At 34.8% G+C, this 19,389-nt stretch overlaps 1 protein-coding gene across 2 annotated transcripts in view; it reads right to left on the bottom strand.

Annotated features, from left to right (window-relative positions):
* Window positions 1-1,358: 1,358 nt before the first annotated feature.
* Window positions 1,359-19,389, bottom strand: part of LOC134537787 (RNA polymerase II elongation factor Ell) — a 193,605-nt gene continuing 175,574 nt past the window's right edge. For both annotated transcript variants that reach the window (XM_063378588.1, XM_063378589.1), the window contains exon 10: window positions 1,359-18,858. In XM_063378588.1, the coding sequence (XP_063234658.1) occupies window positions 18,712-18,858 (147 nt within the window). In that variant the 3' untranslated portion in view covers window positions 1,359-18,711. The remainder of the gene's footprint in view (window positions 18,859-19,389) is intronic.

Genomic DNA, 19,389 nt, shown 5'->3' with positions numbered 1-19,389 from the left:
CTAAATTTAATAAAGAATTCTTTAACATAAAAGTAAGTGTGACAAACATATGTAAAATATGTTTTCAACTAAATTTCTGTACGTTAATCACACGTAGGTTTTTACAGCCGCCGCAAAAATTCGTAGAATATAAAAAATAATTTCATTTGCATAATATATTTATATGTTAAATAATATAATGAAATGGCTCCGATAAGAGAAAAAAATATATATATATTTTTTAAATTTAAATTTGGCTTTGAACCTGATTTTCGGCAAGGGATTTTTTTGATACTGCCCATTTTAATAAAATTACATTAAAAGGTTACATAATACTACAAATTTTCCCCTCGACATTGTGAACCTTGGTTCGCGCCATATGGCAAAACCGAGGTTCCCCATTTCCATTCCATTCACGAAATTACTCCTACTAAATGCCATATACCAAGAGCTGAGATGTTACACATCAATAATTAATCGGAGATTAGAAAATACATGACACGAAAAATCAATCATCAATCAACATAATCATTAAAGAACTGCAATTTCGAATACATTTTAAGTTTCGCACATCTTTAAAATTATTTAAACAGATGTAATCTAGGTGGTGGGGGATAAAAAAAAACTAGCCAAGAGAAGTACTTAAGCACCACCTAGCATGTGTGAACCCCAACTAAAAATTCTGTTTTTTTTTAAACAGATTCCCTAGAATGATTCATGCCAGTGGGTCATCACTAGATAAGGGCCTACAATCAGAGATTAGGAAAGGATACAGATGGAGCATTGTACATCAGACGTGAAGCCGTTTTTCCCCCATTTTTTCTGATTTTCAAATACCAATATGGCGGATATTTGTATCAGCTGTTCTAGCCAACTTCTATTAACAACTGTAGTTAAGCTGTTCGGAATAAAATTAGATAAAAATGTTACTAGTTAATATGTTTATATATATTAAAAGTCCGAAACAAATCATGATACAAATGCAATGATATGAGTTGACATTTTTCTCTAATTTAACCTCCAATACAGATAGAGCTGTTGCATTTTTAAACAAACGGCCACCATATTGGTACGTGTAGTACACTGAACTCCCCTCCCCTTTTAGTATCAACCCCCTATCGAGATTCAGACCTTATTCTCCAGCTGTATATTTCTCTAATATTTGCCTACAATGCACTTACTGTACATAAAGATTAGAGATGGGTTGTGAAATCTCAACCTGTGTTTTAGTGATTTAGTTGCAGATATCAAAAAAATCGCAGTCACAGTCTGTGATTCACCTCACTGAAAAGTACTATTTGCACAGCACTATACTTTATGCAAAAGTAATCAGTACGAAACTGATTTAAAAATATACATAGGCAGAAAATAAAACAATATTTTCTTTGCTGCATGCATATAATAATATATTTTTTTTTTATATTTTATAAGCTTTACAAATTTCTAAGAGACAGTTGAAAATCATTTTTATTATAAACACAGAACAAAACTCTGAAATACTCAAAACACACATCAGTTAGCTCCCAAGTGGCAAACTTTACAACAAAATCACAGACCAGGAAACCTGACCAATATGTCTCCACTAATGTCTTGGACACATCGCCATCTTTAACACCAACAAAAAAAAAACTACTTAACATTTGAAAACTGACACAGCCATAACAAGTTGTGGCAGAAGTGCTACAAATGAGATAACTCAATCATAACGCTCAATTAAGTATCACAAACAATTATGTACACACATGAAGCATTTCTCACTCACATTTTCTGAACTGAATAAGCACACCGAAACAAATCTCTTCCCACTCATGCTCAGTATCACTGAGATACATTTCTGAGCATTGCGCAAGACAATTCAATACTGCACTTCACAAATTTCACCATTTACTGAATCACTGCATCTGTATGGGATTGTGCACAAAATGAGAGCGTAGTGTTGCCAGACTCAATAACCCTAGTAGAGCAGAGTTACGATCTTATCGATCAGCATGTGAAAAACACGGAGAAACTTGTACAATGACTCGGACAAACACTGACCAAACACAAAACGGAGAACACAGGGCACCGCTCCACCCGCCATATTGCATTAATGTGTTTTCATACCATTATATTTGATCTAAAATTTATACAGATGTTCCATTGTACTGTATCAACACTGCATTGTGTTCTGAAGGAAATTCTGTTACCAAATATATTTGTAAAAAGTTACAGTAAATAGCATACATAATAATAACTTTCACATGACCAGTTGCATTATGATACAATTACTAGAAATTTATTTTTTTGAGTTTTCAAGTTGTAGGAAACTAATAAAATTACGTACTTCTAAAATCTCAATTTTGAAATATTTCTTTTTAAAAATCGGAAACTAGCAAGAAATCAAAAATTCAACATGGCGGGTGAAACACAGCCTCAAATTTAAGCACCGTACTGTCACAGACTAAGTGCAAACATGGCACAAAATGCTATCTGCGTGCAAGACGGAAAAAGCAAAAATGCATACAAGAGGTTAAAAAAATGATAATGGCACGGAGCAGGAAATTGTTTTAAAAACTTTTTTCACTATATTATATATATTTTATAATGAAAATAAGTTATCTAACCATCAATATCAAGCAATATCCATCAATGCCTTTTGCATATGTTCACCAACTATCAGTTTAAATAAACTTTTCAGTTATAACTTAAATATAGGCCCAATGTACTTAGAACTGCAGTAAGTTTCAAGTTAGAATTATTACAATTTTGCATAAGTTTTAGATAAACTAGTTTTCTTACACCATGTATGTATAAGGAATCAGGTTTTTAGGTATGGTGAAGCACCCTACAGTTTACTACAGGTTTTGGAAGGCAGTTCTTTAAAATGTATGGCACTCCCAAGTTTGATCTTATTAACTACTTTGCCTTGGAAATAGGGATGGGCTGGTTGAATCTTTGAACCCTCCAATACCATCAAATATAGTATCTGAAATATTTTGTATTTGAGAAGAAAAATTTTTGAAAAAATAATGGAGGAAATATAATATAAATTATACACTAAAAACCCAGAATTTTTTTTAGGCCTGTTTATGTTTTTCTTAGTAATCATTTTATTACCATTCCGCAACATCTTGTAGCCCATATTTAATATGTATGTATGTTTAAAAAACACATTTAAAAGGTTGAATGTTTTAACATCATAGTAAATATAGTTTTATTTCTTGGACATTTTATTTTTGACCCTTGACACCTATATTTGATTCAAGGAATAGTTCAAGGAACTCTTTGTGATTCAGATTCAAGAAAATTGAGATGCAATCCTGTATACTTATACATTACTAACAAACATTTTGGAAGTAAAATTTATTTAAAAGAAACTAGTACTCTTTCACAAAAATTTGTGATTTCAGCCAAACACAGAAAAATAAAGTATGTATTAACATTATTTAGATGTTCATAATCTACATTTAAAAATTAATTCTTTAAGTTAAAAAACAAAGTTACACTCCACTGCACGAAATAGCATACATGAAAGTTAAGTCAACAACTGGCTAACTAGTACTTTTCACTGCATCTGTTTTTTGTTGGAAAGACACATCAGTACCTCGAACTTCTCTCTTCAGTTTTTTTATTTACTGTATTAAGAAAAAAGCAATTTACAGGGGACATTGTATAGCAGCAATAATATTACACTTCAGTGTCTCACAAACATTAAGGTATTAAAATCAAGTTTCCAGGAAGATTTTCTTATTAAGGCATCTGAAAACACCATTTTTTTCTCCAGTCAAATTTGAATACAAAACAGGTATCAAACTAAAATAATAAGAGAATTTTTTTCTCATGATTTTTGACAATAGTTAAAAGACATTATTTAAAAAATATTATACATTATATTTCACCTCAATGGTTATAAATACTTTAAACTATAAAAAAAAGTATGCTTTCAAATTTTTAGGGATTTTTTTTTCCAGTGGGTGCAAACAGCTTATTAATCGCTTCCCTTGTTCTCAAATTATCAAAATATTTCTGCATCATAGATTGTCTCCCAATCTTAAGTTCTGCAGTTCTGCTGTTAACTGTGGCCATGAATAAATAACCCTGGTACTTACATCAGGCCCATTATAATATATTGAAACTGGGATGTACACATTTATTTTGTTCAGCAGTGACTCAACTTCAATTTTAATTGCAGCACAACGTGATACGAAACTACGCTTAGAATAAAAAACAAATATACATAATTTTAAAGTGTAATTAAAATGTTTTCATTTAATAATAAATTGTTTTGATATTTGAAGTTTAGAAGATCTCCACAGACCTCATCATTAAAGTACATACATACTTCAAACTCTATTTAAATATAACTTTATTGTAATTTGACAGATTTCAGAAAGGTAATAGTATAATATTTATAATAGCATATTAATAATATGGCATACACCTGTATGTGGAAATATTTAACACTGTGGGATTATGATAATGAAATTTATACCAACAAACTCAACACAATTCATTACAGCATCGACCAAGAAATTCTGCAGCGATAAATTAATCCAATGAGTGTCATGTGGCTGCAACAGAAATGGGGGCCACATGAAAAGTAATAAATAATTTTTAAAAAAATCCACTTTGCAGGAAAGCCAACAAAAAGTAAAATAATTTTTAGCCAGAAAGGATTTTTCCTGCACCCCACCTTTACGTCTTTCATTAGGTTTGATGGTCAAACATTCCCCGAGACCCCTACTTGAGGCAACCACCCCTATCCTATGCACCCCCCTCCTACTTTCCTTTTTATCATTTCCACATCTGCTTGCCTGCTAGGTAGTTTCCATTCACTTCCTCTTTAGCCTCTGTACCTATGTCTTCCCACAATCATCCTACCGTTACCTTCTCTCTGTCTCTATGGTTCTCTCCTTCACTGTCCAAGCTCTCGTATCACTTGCAATTAACGAGTTTAACCATTTAATTTTATAGTAGCTAGTGATACGATGCTTAGTGCCGCATGCAGAGTCCGGTAAGAAAGATTCAAGCAAAAACTTTGCAGGTTGATCAAATGGAGAAAAAAAACCTTCACTTCGCTCAAGTAACAACTGAGTCGCGGCAGCCTTTTAATTCCTCTCGGAAAGCAACATCTGTTGCCTAGTTGCCCACAACCTTTCTCTGCCATGTTCACATTACCAGTCTATTCATGAGCTGTAAAAGAAAATAATCATCAAAAACTCTTCTCTTCATAAACAGTTAAACAAACTAATAATATTTACCCTCATTTCAGCACAAACAAAAAAAAGGTACCACAGTGTATCACAATTACAGGATGCCGCAAGGAAATTTTTTTTCCCGCAATATTTACAGGCCTAAATTTTTTAGCAGACCACAGACAAGACAGTCAGCTGTAGTAAAAATATTAATCATGGAAAATTGGAAATTTAAAATATAGTCTTTGTACAAAAGCTTGGTTGAGTATCTGAAATATTTTTATGCTTGAAAGGCTGTTCACACAATTTATTTCCAATTTTTTTTTTCCAGTAAGTCACATTTTCTTGCAAGGTGTTAAAAAAATAATGCCTTTGTATGCAACCCTAATTGCAACTTACGCAAAACCCCATAGGAAATTTAATATAATGTTTTTCCCTACAAATGTGTGGATTCAAAATAAATGCTACACTTCACTAGCAACATCATAATCTAAATCATTTGTAAGTGCTGCATCCTGGTTTTTCAATTGGCAAATGATCTGCAATGGAGAATGTCCACAATTGTTTACCCTAATTAAATTCAATAGAATCAATGCGAGGCTTAAAATTAATATATATAGATTTTTCTGTGTATTATTATAATTATGGACTATGTCTGGGTTTGAAAAATAAATAATTTAAAATATCTCATAATATTTATCATTTGAATAGACTTAGCCAAAGATAATACGTAGAAAATTTCAAATGTGGCAGATAGTTCCATATAGAAGGCTTTTACTTTTTTGATAGAAAGAACAAATGTACAATTCACGTTACTTACCACATTCAATTAATTTTATCACATACCTACTGCATTTAGGTCATATCCAAATTCACTCTTCCCCCCTTTTCTCTTAAGCTATTAGCTGTTCAATTAATTTTATTAACATGCATTTATTTCGTGTTTTGATAAATGCTTATTACAATTTGTGGAACTCTATCGAAAACACTAAAAATATATTTTTTATACAGAAAATTATTTTTGTCCTACTTGGGAATATACATACATGCTCCAGCCTGCTGAAAATGAATTAAGTGCCCAACCAATTGCAGTCTGTACACACCTTAACCAGAAAAAAAATTATATTTGTAACATTAATTTAATTAATTTTTCTTTCATAAATATAATTTTTTTGCTATTTACCTAAAAAAAAAATATTTAATTTTCCCTGAATCATGCAGCAGCATGAAATTTTTTCCTGCTATCCAGAGTAAATAAAGAGAAAATGTTGGAGTATAACATGAATTCTCGACCAAAGTCCCATTCCAAATTTCTTTATGACACTTGCTGACAAATCCCAAGAACTAAGCATAAATACCAATTCTATACATGGCAGGGGCGTAGCCAGGGGGAGGGTTTTAGGGGTTCAAACCCCCCCCGAAATATTCAAAATATCTCATTAATATATACTGAAATATTAACACTTGTTCCACGGTAATTGCTCACTATTACAACAATGTTTTGAACATGCCGCGCTGCCGCCGCACGCCGCCGATTATCCAATGACACTGCCCGCATCATCGTATTCGTTTGGTAACCTTAGACTTGATTTCGTGTTGTAACCCGCGCCGCGCATGCATCCGTTGCGTGCAATCAGCTCGGCTATCGCCAGTCTCCACCGATCCCTTGCCACCGATCACTGAATCTGTGTACCGTGTACTGTGAAGTGTGGACAATTGGACATAGTTATTTGTGTGATCATTGCTCTGGCTGTGATTTCACGTCGAGTAACTTAAGTGGCCACTGGCCATATTACAGGAGTAAGTAAATTGTAATCTTCTTTACTTACTATAAAATTAATTCGCTTCCCGCTTTTGTCTGGTTGTCTCTATAGCTGTTAGTTTGCAACTCTGTACGCCTAGATCTTCTAAACTACTCAACTTATGTTAAGGCTGTAAGGGTATATTATCGTAATATACATATACACCTTTAGAGAAATTCGAAACTTCATTCGGTGAACAGTTCCAGTCGCCGAGAAGCCATCGTGGATTAGAAAGTTGTTTTGTTTACATCAAATTTTTATTTTTTTTTTGTTTGCTGATTTCGCTTAGAAAACTTTGCTAATTCTATTTTAATATTAATTATATAAGAGTAAAATTACGTTTTTTATAACCTTGTGTTTTGTAAAACTATGAATCAGTAACGGCTTTGTTTGGAGTTTCGGGCTCGCTGCATGTGACTGGTCCTCGTCGCGGCGGGCGGCATTTCAAATGTTTGAATAAAGCTGGAATCACAATACCACGACGGCTCCGACACGACAGGTCCGACAAGCTCAATAGCCAATGAAATGCAATGTCACCGTGACGTCACTCCGTCAGAAAACGCACCCCGACGGCCCGCAACGAATAGATTTTATTTCTAATTCCGTCGTGTCGTACGGCCCGACAGAAAACAAAACGGCAACGGAAAGGAAACAGTACGGAACTAAATTTCAAAAATATTTACCTACTTCGTAATTTTGTTTAACATGCGAGTGAGTTTTATATCTTGCCTTCATCTGTTTGTACAAATTTAATCGTGTTTATGGTTAAAGTTGTTATTGTAGATTGGTGAAGTTTGAATTTAATAATGAATGAGTTTAGCGAATAACTAAATATTAATAAAGTTAAGGCTGAATCTATTTTGTAAGGCATTAGGTTGAAAAACTGCCATAATTATCCTAACAAATAGCGAGAAAAAAGCATGGGCTGTAATAGCATCATCTGTTTCTCTTTCAATTATTTTTTTAAACGTCAGATATACTTTATTTTATGAAAATAATTTGTTTGGAACGATTTGCCGACAGCCAAATCAGAAATCGTCGGGTTGAATATTGTCGTGGCATTGTGACCCTAGGCTATTAAATCTGTCGTGCTGCAATGCTGTACGACGGTTTGTCGGGCCTGTCGTGTCGGACCCGTCGTGGCATTGTGATTCCAGCTTAATAGTGCCGCGGCCCATGGCATGCTGAGACTTTAAAACATCAAAAAGTTTTGATTTGTTCCTTTGAAACTTTTAGCGTCTCCCGCATTAGGGGAAGCTTAATTTTGAACAAATAATATGTGAAAAGTGGTTTGTTATGCCAAAATACAGTAAAACAGTGCGGGTTAAGTGAAATTTGGCTGCACAAATTAATGCAAGAAATTTCATGATTCGGTGACGTAAATATTTGTAAGCTATATTTGGCCGTATTATACATGCATATTATAGTAGAGAAAATTCTAGAAAGATTTGTAATGATGTCGTAAAAAAAGTTTCTTTTTTTTTCCATATTGAATGTTAATTAATAGTATACATAGCAAATGCAATGTTCTTTAATGTTATTTCTGACGTGATAATGTCTTATACCTCGATGAACGCTGGCTGCACGAACGAAAAAGTGTCCCATTCCGTTTGAGCCGAGTGTTTCCATTGTCGTGGTTTACATTGTTTATTACAAAAATAAAAAAACCTTAAAATTAACGAGTGCGAATAAATGTTACATTTATCGAAAAAAATGTAATTTACAACTTACTCCTTCTTTGTATTATACAAAATAATGATAATTCAGTGATATAATAATTCAATTCAGTTCATAAAAGTATGCAATTTTTCATCAATGTTTTCTTATGACATTATCACGTAAAATTACCGTCCATAAACTGACATTACAGACAACCATTTAATTGGGTAATAATTTATATATTTTTTTACTATTATGATTACACATGAATGGATGAGAGACATCACTTTATTTTATTTTCCTCCCTAAAGACGACTCGCGCGGTTAGCACATAGCACTGTTGCTGTAATGTACTTAATGAATAATTTCAGTTACATTAATTTTAATATTAACTCTTATTATTTAGTTGTAATTTTTATTTTTCTTTCTAGGTACGAGTTTCATGTTGTCGAGAAATGGAGGGAAAAAAAAGAAAAGGCGATAAGTTTAAGGGTATGGACTACTGGAAAAAGTGGTGTGGTCAAGCGGTTTCCAGTAAGGAAACACATTTGGCTACTGAAACTACAACAAGCTTGCGCGCTGCTGGTAATGAGACTGTGGTGGCAAGTGAGCCTTCGACCTCAGTTACAGAATCGAACGACAAAGTCGAGTCAGTGGCACCTGTGACCTCAGTTACAGTATCTAACGACGAATTCGAGTCAGTGGTGCCTGCAGCCTGTTTAATGGGTACGACCAACCAGCCTACGTTTATTCAGGAACCGACCAGCTTGCCTGTTTCATCATCATCTCATCCTGTAGCTAAACTGGACGTTGGTTTTTATTCGAATCAAGATGAAATGGTGAATGAATATATAAAAGTCCAAATTTTAAAAGTCCCTTGGACCCCACCCAAAGATTATAAGTTTCCCATTTCCACAAAACGAAATTTGCGCTTTCAACTTAAATGGATAGAGAGATTCCCCTGGTTGTCATATTCTGAATATAAAAGTGGAGCATTCTGCAGAATTTGTGTTGTAATGGGACGTTCACTTGAAGGTAAAGGCAGCCATCAGCGAATTGGCCAGCTTGTAACCGAGCCATTCTGCAAGTGGAAAAATGCATTAGAAATATTTGAAACTCATGCAAAAACAGGATATCACAAGAGAAATTTGGAACTTGCAGAAAACTTTCTTAAAGTAACATCTTTGCAGGCTTTTTCAGTCAGTGAGCAGTTGTCTTCTGAGAGAAAGAGGCAGCAAGAAGAAAACCGAAAGAAATTAATCCCTATCGTAAAAGGAATAATTTTTTGCGGTAAACAAGGCATCCCATTAAGAGGTAAAATAGATTCTGGGCGGATTGTACCAGAGCCTGATCAACCACTGCAGAATGATGGTAATTTTCGGGCACTGTTGCGGTACGGAGCTGAGTCTGGGGATAAAGATCTTTCTGAGCATTTGGCCACTTCTCAGAAGAATGCTCTTTACACAAGCCCTCAGATCCAAAATGAAATAATAGACATTTGTGGTGAAATAATTCAACATAAGATAATCGAAGAAGTAAAGAAAGCCCGATTATTTGCTATTCTCGCTGACGAAACTACTGACATCTCGCGTGTGGAGCAAGTCTCGCTGTGTTTGCGATATGTTGATTTGAAGGATGTTGAACATCATAAAGTTAAGGAGATGTTTCTCGAGTACATTCCTACTGTTGATGTCACAGGATCCGGCCTAGCAAATCTAATTATTACAGCTCTGAAAAAGCATGGGCTTGAGTGTTCTCATGTGGTTGGTCAAGGTTACGATGGGGCTGCAGCTATGAGTGGGTATTTGCACGGGGCCCAAGCTTATGTTCGTCGAGAATGTGCTCTTGCTCTTTATGTACACTGTAGTGCACACTCTCTCAACCTTGCAATTGCTGACTCATGTTCACAAGCAGATATCCGAAATTGTGTTGGGATTGTACAGTCTGTCGGTTCGTATTTCAGACATTCCGCTCAACGCACTGCTGTTTTGAAAGACAAAATTCGAGAGTTGTTACCCGCCGATCACCAAAAAAGCCTGCTTGTAATGTGCGAAACACGGTGGGTCAACAAGCATGAAGCTGTCATGAGATTCAAAGAAATTTATCCAGCGATTGTCAATGCTCTCGAAGAACTCCAATCTAGCCATAATAAGGAAACATCACAACAAGCCGTCCAAATGCTTAACACACTTCGATCTTCGAATTTTGTGATGTCCTTAGTGATTCTTGAGAAAGTCATGAGCTATACATTGTCGTTATCCAAACAGCTGCAAACAGCTAACACCGACCTGATTACAGCATTCAGCCATGTGGATGATGTTATTAATACCTTGCAACTTCTGAGGAATAAAGTTGATGACGAGTATCCTCATATTTTTGAAGAAGCAAAGGTTTTGCTCGAAGAAAATGGCGGTATACTGCAGATGCCACGCATAGTCGGAAGGCAGTTGAACCGCTCAAACATTCCTGCGTCTGATACATGCTCGCATTACAAAATAAATTTCTTCATCCCATTCCTTGACCATACCATTCAACAATTGAACGAAAGGTTTACGAAGCACCGTAAAGTAGTGACTGCACTTTCTGGTATCTTGCCATCAAATTTCGCAGCCAGTTCTGAAATTGAAGAGGCAGTTTGTATGTACTCTTCAGTGCTTCCCGAAAGAAGTACATCTGTAGTCAAAGCAGAACTAGATGTGTGGAAAGCAGTGATGACAAACACCTCCCCTACTCCAAAATCTGCTTTGGAATGCCTAGATAAGTGCGATCAAAAACTATATCCAAATGTTTACACATTGCTACAAATTTTGGCTACCATACCTGTTTCCACTGCTACCCCAGAAAGGACGTTTTCAAGCCTAAGGAGACTGAAAAACTACTTACGCAACACAACCAGTGAAAACAGACTGAACGGTTTGGCTCTTATGAATATACACTATGGGGCAGAAATAGATGCGGATGAAGTAGTGGACATATTCAAAATGAAAAACAGAAGAATAATTCTATAAGTGTAATTGTGTATGCAGTATGCACTTTCTATTCACGTGTATATTAATGTTGCATTGTTTTGTCATTTTATTTTGTAAACCCCCCCCAAAACTGAAATCTGGCTACGCCCATGATACATGGTTTTCAGTGTGTGATAACATCAGTCTCTTTAAGTAAAACCTGAAGGTACATGAATATGAAACTCTGAAATAAGATAAAACAGTAATTACAAAGTGAACAGAATAACCAATATCTTGGATACATTATTACATTATAAACATTTTATGTAAGGAACACATTAAGCAGCCTAAGACAATTAACTGACACTGGTTGTACTCATTTTGACAAATCCATTTCCTTATCCTAACTAGTACATAGTAGAATGCAAGGAAGAGATTACAATTGCAGAAATACTAATACATTTCTCAATTTTTTTATGTGATTACAACTATAAATCTCCACATACAACCAATTTTATTTTTAATAATGGATAAATTGTAATTATTCATGAAATAAATTTATTTTATTAAATTTTTTACAAAATTTAAAACAAACCAACCAAGAAAAGTGCATAAGTTAATGATTTTATCTGCACCAGCTTTGAAATATGATGAAATACAACCTTTTAAATGTGAAAATTCATAATCCTTATTTTCTAATGTAAAAAAAAAAAAGCAAGAATAGCAACAGTAATTAACATATATATGACAAACAACCAACATGTCAATACAAATATTTAATACACAAAAAAAAAACTTCAATCCAAACGAATCATGACGTATTGTAAATACTGTAACCAACTGGCCTCACCATTCAACATGAACACAACACACATGCACAAACAAAAACCCAACTTTACGCTGACCATCAAGCCACTTGGGAAACTACTACCACCGGCACTTTGCACTCGCTTGTGGAATGTTTCACACACCGTGGCAGTGTTCGGCGTTTGGTTCCAGCCGCTGCAGCTACCGACACATCTCGACAAAAAAAAATTAGCTGCTAACGAGAGTCAACGAGGATAAATCAAAACTCTTTAACGTTAAGTTACGTTCCAACTCCGAATTAAACATTTGGAAGAGAAACAACAAATTTGAGCATTCGTGTCCAAAAATTCTCAGAATCAACTTCTAGAAGTAAACAGAAAATCTAGGAATTAAAAAACCTATTTTTTACAGAACTTGAACTGAGCAATTACCAATATTCCCAGCATTGCAACCTATACAGCAAACACAACATATTCACAACTCAATGCCTAAATTACTTAACAATCATTAGCTTCTCTATAACAATCACAAAACATAACTAGGTTTAGTTAAAAACAGCCATAAAGCAAGTGCAAAGTACAAGTTACCCCATGTTGAAAAAACAAATTGCTGCGCATTGATAGTTTTCACAACATAAGTAAATATTTCTCTTAACTGACTGAAATGATTACACAACCCCTGACTAAAATAGTTTTATTATTACTATTAGGCATTAGGATTATTTTTTTTTTTGTAGATTTATAATGCACAATTTCAAAAATGAAATCAAATTGAACTGAAATGGAGTGAAATGATATTAATAATTCTTATAATTTTTCTTAAAATATAAAAACACTATACAATGTCAATATTTAAAACGCTAAGTCAAGGTGAATGCCGGTCGTCGTAAAGGTTTCAGTCCAGGCCACTATGGGTAGACCACCATTTGACAGTCTCCAAGTACACGGTTCGTAAGCACAGTGCCACGCAGGAAGTTTAAGTCTGCCGCAACGGCTTTCTAAGCACACAGCGAGACCAATTGCACAGCTCGCGTTCATGCCACGTCCGTACAGGATCCGAGTGGCAACCACGGTACACAACTTTCCAACCACTTTGAGTGACTCGGAAAACAGTACATTTAAAAAAAAAAAGCTTGGTATACTTTCTTCATTCTATTCTTGAAGTCTATTTGGCAACGTTGGCAGGATCCCTTAATTTTCCCTTCCTCTAAATGATTTTTTTTTTTTTCAAGAAAAAATCACCTCTGTTCTAATTGTCATCAAATGTGACGGTTGTGTGGCTGAGTCAATGTTTTTTTATAAAGTCTACCACAAGGAATGAGCATCCATAGTAAAACATCACAGTCAAAAAATATATTATAGTATATGTTATATATATTATATATATATGTTCTTACCACACCACTCTCGCACTACTCCAGCAGACAGGCCCAATGCTATCACAATGGTAACTGAATGTTGCACATACACATAGTACTTAGCAGACTCAATACAGCAGTTCTTGGTAAATAGTAAAGCGCTCACTTTATATTTACCCATTGGTCAGTCCTGTGGCGGCACTTGTTACAGTAAGGGCTTTTTAATTTGACACATTCATGACAGCCACTATGCTGGATTAGCAATTATTCCAGGTTATCCACGTTAATATACTTTAGAATAACAAAGAAAAATTCATATGCAGTACAATAATTTTTAAAATAAGTTGTAATTAGCTCTCTATGGCAGGAAAAAATAACACGTGGGCTTAATGTTTAAAAAACAGTCTCAAATACCATGTTGCATCAGTGATTCTATTCTCTTCTACAAGAAAAAAATAATAATTTCAGTTAAAAAAAATTTTAGTATTGTGCAAGTTAGTGGTTATTGTTAGATTTTGAAAATTCTAACAAATATCCAAGTCCACCTAAAAAAAAATAGTTAAAAAGCAAGTAGCTCGATTACAACAGATTACAGAATTTTCTTAACTCAAAAATGCCAGATTAAAGAGCCCAAACTGGACATTTACAGCAAAAGTGTCATATTTAAGAGTCCAACAAATTAAATCTGGTGAAACATATACCACACAGAATATTTACACAAAGGGATTCAGAAACAGGTTCAGGTTAAAAATTAAATAAATAACTCACAACCAGAAAAGGAAAGGGTTTCAGACTATCACAACTACTGCCACATTAAAATGACACACTAACAATGTTTCAGTTATGCAGACAAACACAACAGCAAACAATACCCACAAAACTTTAGAATAAACTTTGTACTTCAATTACACTCTAAGAGGTTCTACTTTTGCAATTTCACATCACTAACATGGCAAAACTTAATTTTTTCTTATGTTGTGCAAACCTAATCACTAAACTGCCTACTTTAGTTTGAACAGCCAAATATTTACAGCCATAAAAAAGGCACCCTTGTTGAAGGCAGAAGCCACAAACAATGAAACAATGACCTAAACAACAAACCATGCATAGCGACCAACTAGCTAGAAAGAGGAGCTACAGGATATTGTTTATTCTAATTGCACATAACACATTTACAACTGCCAACTGTATTAACAAATGGATACTCTGGAAGACAATTTAATACCACTTGTAAAAAAAAAAAACTCAATTCACATATTATTAAGTCATCTGGAGGTAAGAATACTTGCAACAACCAAAATATGCTAGACACAACCATAGCTGGTGTAAATAACTGAAATACACTATATCAAATATTCCTAACAGCTTGTGAATATATAAAACTGGAAATTCACCCTAAGTGGAAGACAAAACTGGAAGCTAATGCAAACTTTCTGCAAACCAAAACTTTTGTCTTTAATTCCACTAATCAGGAATTTTTTTTTTTAAATTTTGAAATGGAAGCAACAGACAATCTGAGATAACATATTAAAATGTATACTTTTATGCACAGCCAACCTGATTGTAACAAATGAACTAATTAAGCGACACGGTTTCGTCAGAAACAATTCACGGCCTGAATAGGTGCAGCAAAATTATAACACAATACTACAAAAATATCACATCCAAAAAACCAATAAGCAATATATAATATCTTTATTTAAATGAGACAACAATTTTCTGCTTAGATGAATTTAGCTGGAAAGCCAACTGCCACTTCTCACAATTTCTAACTATTTCTGCTCTAAGTTGACAGTCATACAAGGAGCCTTTCCTAGATACAGCTTGAGAAAGCATACTGACGTAAGTTATATCATTTAGTTTTATAGAGACTAACTGGACAAAACAAGCATGTTTATCTTTATACAATCAGTTGAGCATAATTAAGAGCAACTAGATATTTTTTTGTGAACTTAAAAAGTGAAAGCTAATAAAACAAGCAAAACACTATTTGATATATCATCTGTGAACAGGGAATGTGTATTTTACCTTGGCTACAGTATTAAGAAGCCAAGTGGAGTTTATAAATTTAAACACAGCCACACTACAGTACATCTTTGCAGTTCCAGATACAGTGTTTTATCGCATAATCGTCGCACGTGCATAATTGTCGCAGTTATTTTAGGACATCAAAACTTGCAGAAAAAACTTTCTCGCATAAACGTCGCATGATTATTTAGATTCCGAGTGCTTTTTGTAGGTAGTTTTCCCGTATAAAACAATGTATTTTAAAGTTGAAATCCAATATTCATTCTGATATTACCGCTTAATTATTTAATTAACAGAAATACAAAGTTGTCTGATCTGTAAATTTTCTTTTAAAGACATTTTCAAACGTTATAACCTTTCATCTTAGTCGCCACTGTGTACCGCTTATAAAAAAGTAGCCAGCGCTAATTGGCATCATTCATGATTGGTTATGTTGATTCCTGTATAGAGCGCATGCACGTAGTTGAATATTGATACAGATAGTTCATAGATTGAATGCAACGTGTGTGCTCTGTCTAGAGCCAAGTTAACTACATTTGATAGCCCACGCTTTCTCGTGGTGTGTACTACGAAGATAGTTATGCGCTCCGACTCACGTTCGCGTCACAGTTTTGGTTTTTCTCTATAAAATTGAACAAAATATTTTTGTTGCATGACTTATTAATTTAAATTGTTTGGCAAGCTTTTGTATACTTTACTTTTTAAATGAACGTACTTTCATTGAATAGGTTTTGTTTTTGATGAATAACTTTACCTGACAAAAAATGCTTTCTCACATAAATGTCACACCCTTACATTTTAAAATTGATTTTAGTATCAAATGTGTGACAATTATGCGATAAAACACAGTATTTCCAAACCTCCTGCACTCCCAACCCACGTTTCTCTCTACTAACACAGATGAACAGAATATTTCCCTATCACAACCTTGCATAAATCCATATGCATGAAACGTTTAAAGAGATCCCAGTCCACTTCTTCACAAAAAATTTAATACCAAGAATAAAAACAGACGCAAGATACCTGTGTGTGTCCAGACTTCAAGTTTATTCGACACGCGACAAATTTAGAACTGAGAGGAAACATTTAGAATTCTAGCAGTTTAATACTGAGTAGCCGAAAATGACTAACGGTGTTAGCACGTACGAGGTGTTGATGAGGTGAAGGTGTAAAATACCAAAAGAACAACTATCTGCTAGCTGTTCACTCAATGAAAAATGAAAGCTAAAGGATGTATAGAAAAGTTAAAAAAAAAAGGCTAGTTGAAGTGTGTTGGACTGTACGCCAAACAAGTAACTAACCGTGTTTTCTCACATAATCGTCGCACATTTTATTCTAAAATCAAGTTTGAAAATTATGGGTGAGACCGTGGTTGCTACTATTATGCAAAAAAAATTGTAAAGTAATCCATAAAAACAAAACCTATTCATGGAAAGTACATTTATTTAAAAAGTAGACTTTGCAAAAGCACGCCAAATAATTTAAATTAATGAGTGATGCAATAAAACCATTTTATTCAACATAGAAAAAAAAGAAACCCTTAACAAGAATGTTATTTGTAACTATACGCATAACGATCGTGCGGGTTAACTCGGTTCCTGACAGAGCGCGCGCGTGCATGCAGTCTGCAAGCTGTTGATATCAATCTTCGACTATGTGCGTGCACTCTATACAGGAATACAGGAATCAACACAACCAAACTGGCGCTGCTTACGCTTTTATAAGCGGTATAAAGTGACTCCCGAGACGTTAAAAATAAAGTTTATAACTTTTAAAAACATCTTTAAAACACGATTTACACATCAGATTACTTTGTAATAGGATTAATTAAGTTAGTAAACAGTTTTATCAGAACGAACGGCGTAAACTGCGTAAAGCAATAGGCGCATTGTAAACAAAGGGAATTTATTGCATATCATCAAATGAGATTAAAACGGGACAGAAATAAAATGGTTCAAATAACGGGAAAATGTAAAAAACGGTAACGTAAATAAGGGGTTTCGCTGTATAATTTTTGTAAGTGGAAGATGTAATCGTCCATTTACATTTCTTTTAAACATTGGGGGGGAATATCTTATATTAGTGTATCCGGGCCAGATTCTGCAAGTCCAATTATTGTAAAATGAATTTGATTCGAATTGACGAATCGAATATCAAAAAATTTGAACTCGAATTCGGAAATTTCGAATATTCGCAGAACCATAGTATTTAGACAAATTTGAGCAACTCTTTGCTCTAAAATGCCTTAATATTAGACATGATAAACATTTCAATTCATTCAGTATTTAGACAAATTTGAGCAGCTCATTGCTCGAAAATGCCTTAATAATGCTGAATGAATCTAAGAGCCATAAAAATGATACATTCTGCAAATTAATTTTCATATTGGGTAGGTTGCCCTTACAGTTGTTGAGGGTGAAAAGACGTGCAAACAAATGTTTTAATGGTACTGTGATTTTACCAGACACATGGCACTAAATATTTCAAACCAATTTTATAAATTAACTTAAGTTAAAAAAAAAAAACCTTTAGTTAAGTGCTGGACAAAATGCCTTTTTGCGATTAGGATGAGCTGTATTGAATCTGCCACGTAATTACATATAGGTACAACTAAATAAAGTTATCAACAAAGTTTCATAATCTCATCAGTTAACCACTGTGCATTTACAAAAAAAAAAAAAAATACATATAAGTCACGAGACAACTTGAGCACACTTTTTTAACGATCACTCTCCGTGTGCATTAAAGTACACGTACAACAAACAAAATTTCTTTCTAGACGGGGCAGAGGGGGGGGGGGGATCATGAGCATTTGTTTACCGCACACAGACAATGGCCGTGTGACAAGAACTAATCTTGGCACAAACTCTACGGGACAGAGACTGCGACCAGGAGTCGGATGATCCAAAACGCGTGAGCGGTCCGGGCGGCGCCGGGCGGCGGAGACTGGCGTGGGGTCAGTACGTGTGGGTGTCGTACTCGAGAACCAGTCGCTTGATGTGGGACAGCTTCTCGTGCAGGTACTTGAACCTGCGCGTGGCCTCCTGGTGCGCCCGGTCCTGCTTCTTCTCGTGATACTCCCGCATTATCTTCGACTTGATGCTCTGCAACACGCCGAAAAAACCGTCGCAACCACCTCGTCCCCCCCGGTAAAAAAAATCAGCCTTCGGTAAATTTTGTGAATTTACTTGCGATTGAAATTCTAAATACATCAATTTAACCCTTTCCTGCCTGGCGGGACTTGTGAGTCCCACAATGTTTGAAGCCCCATAGAAATAGTGTGCGCATGTTTGAAACCACATGCTGCCTGCCGGGGACCTCTGGGTCCCTGTATAGCTCTCCCCGCTCTGCCAGTTGTCGAAGAAGTTTGATTGACAGCCGAGAGGTTGCAGCACTGATACGGCAGCGCTGCACCAGTCTGGGGCGCCCTTTTTTTTTTGTTCGTTGAGCTGGACATATGATAAATGCCTGTCAGGACTTAAAAATTCCATCATTAAAAATATATTAAAAATAAATAAATAAATAAAAAAATTTTGGAAAAAATTATGCTCTCCTTTTATGCCTACTTAAATATAAAAATGAAATAAAAATTACAAAATTCAATTTCTTTACATTTCTAGGCAGGAAAGGGTTAA

Source organism: Bacillus rossius, chromosome 12, assembly GCF_032445375.1.
Source record: "Bacillus rossius redtenbacheri isolate Brsri chromosome 12, Brsri_v3, whole genome shotgun sequence".
In the NCBI taxonomy this organism is placed as follows: domain Eukaryota; kingdom Metazoa; phylum Arthropoda; class Insecta; order Phasmatodea; family Bacillidae; genus Bacillus; species Bacillus rossius.
Note: the sequence above shows the minus strand (reverse complement) of the source record. Positions and strands in the feature narration are given on the sequence as shown.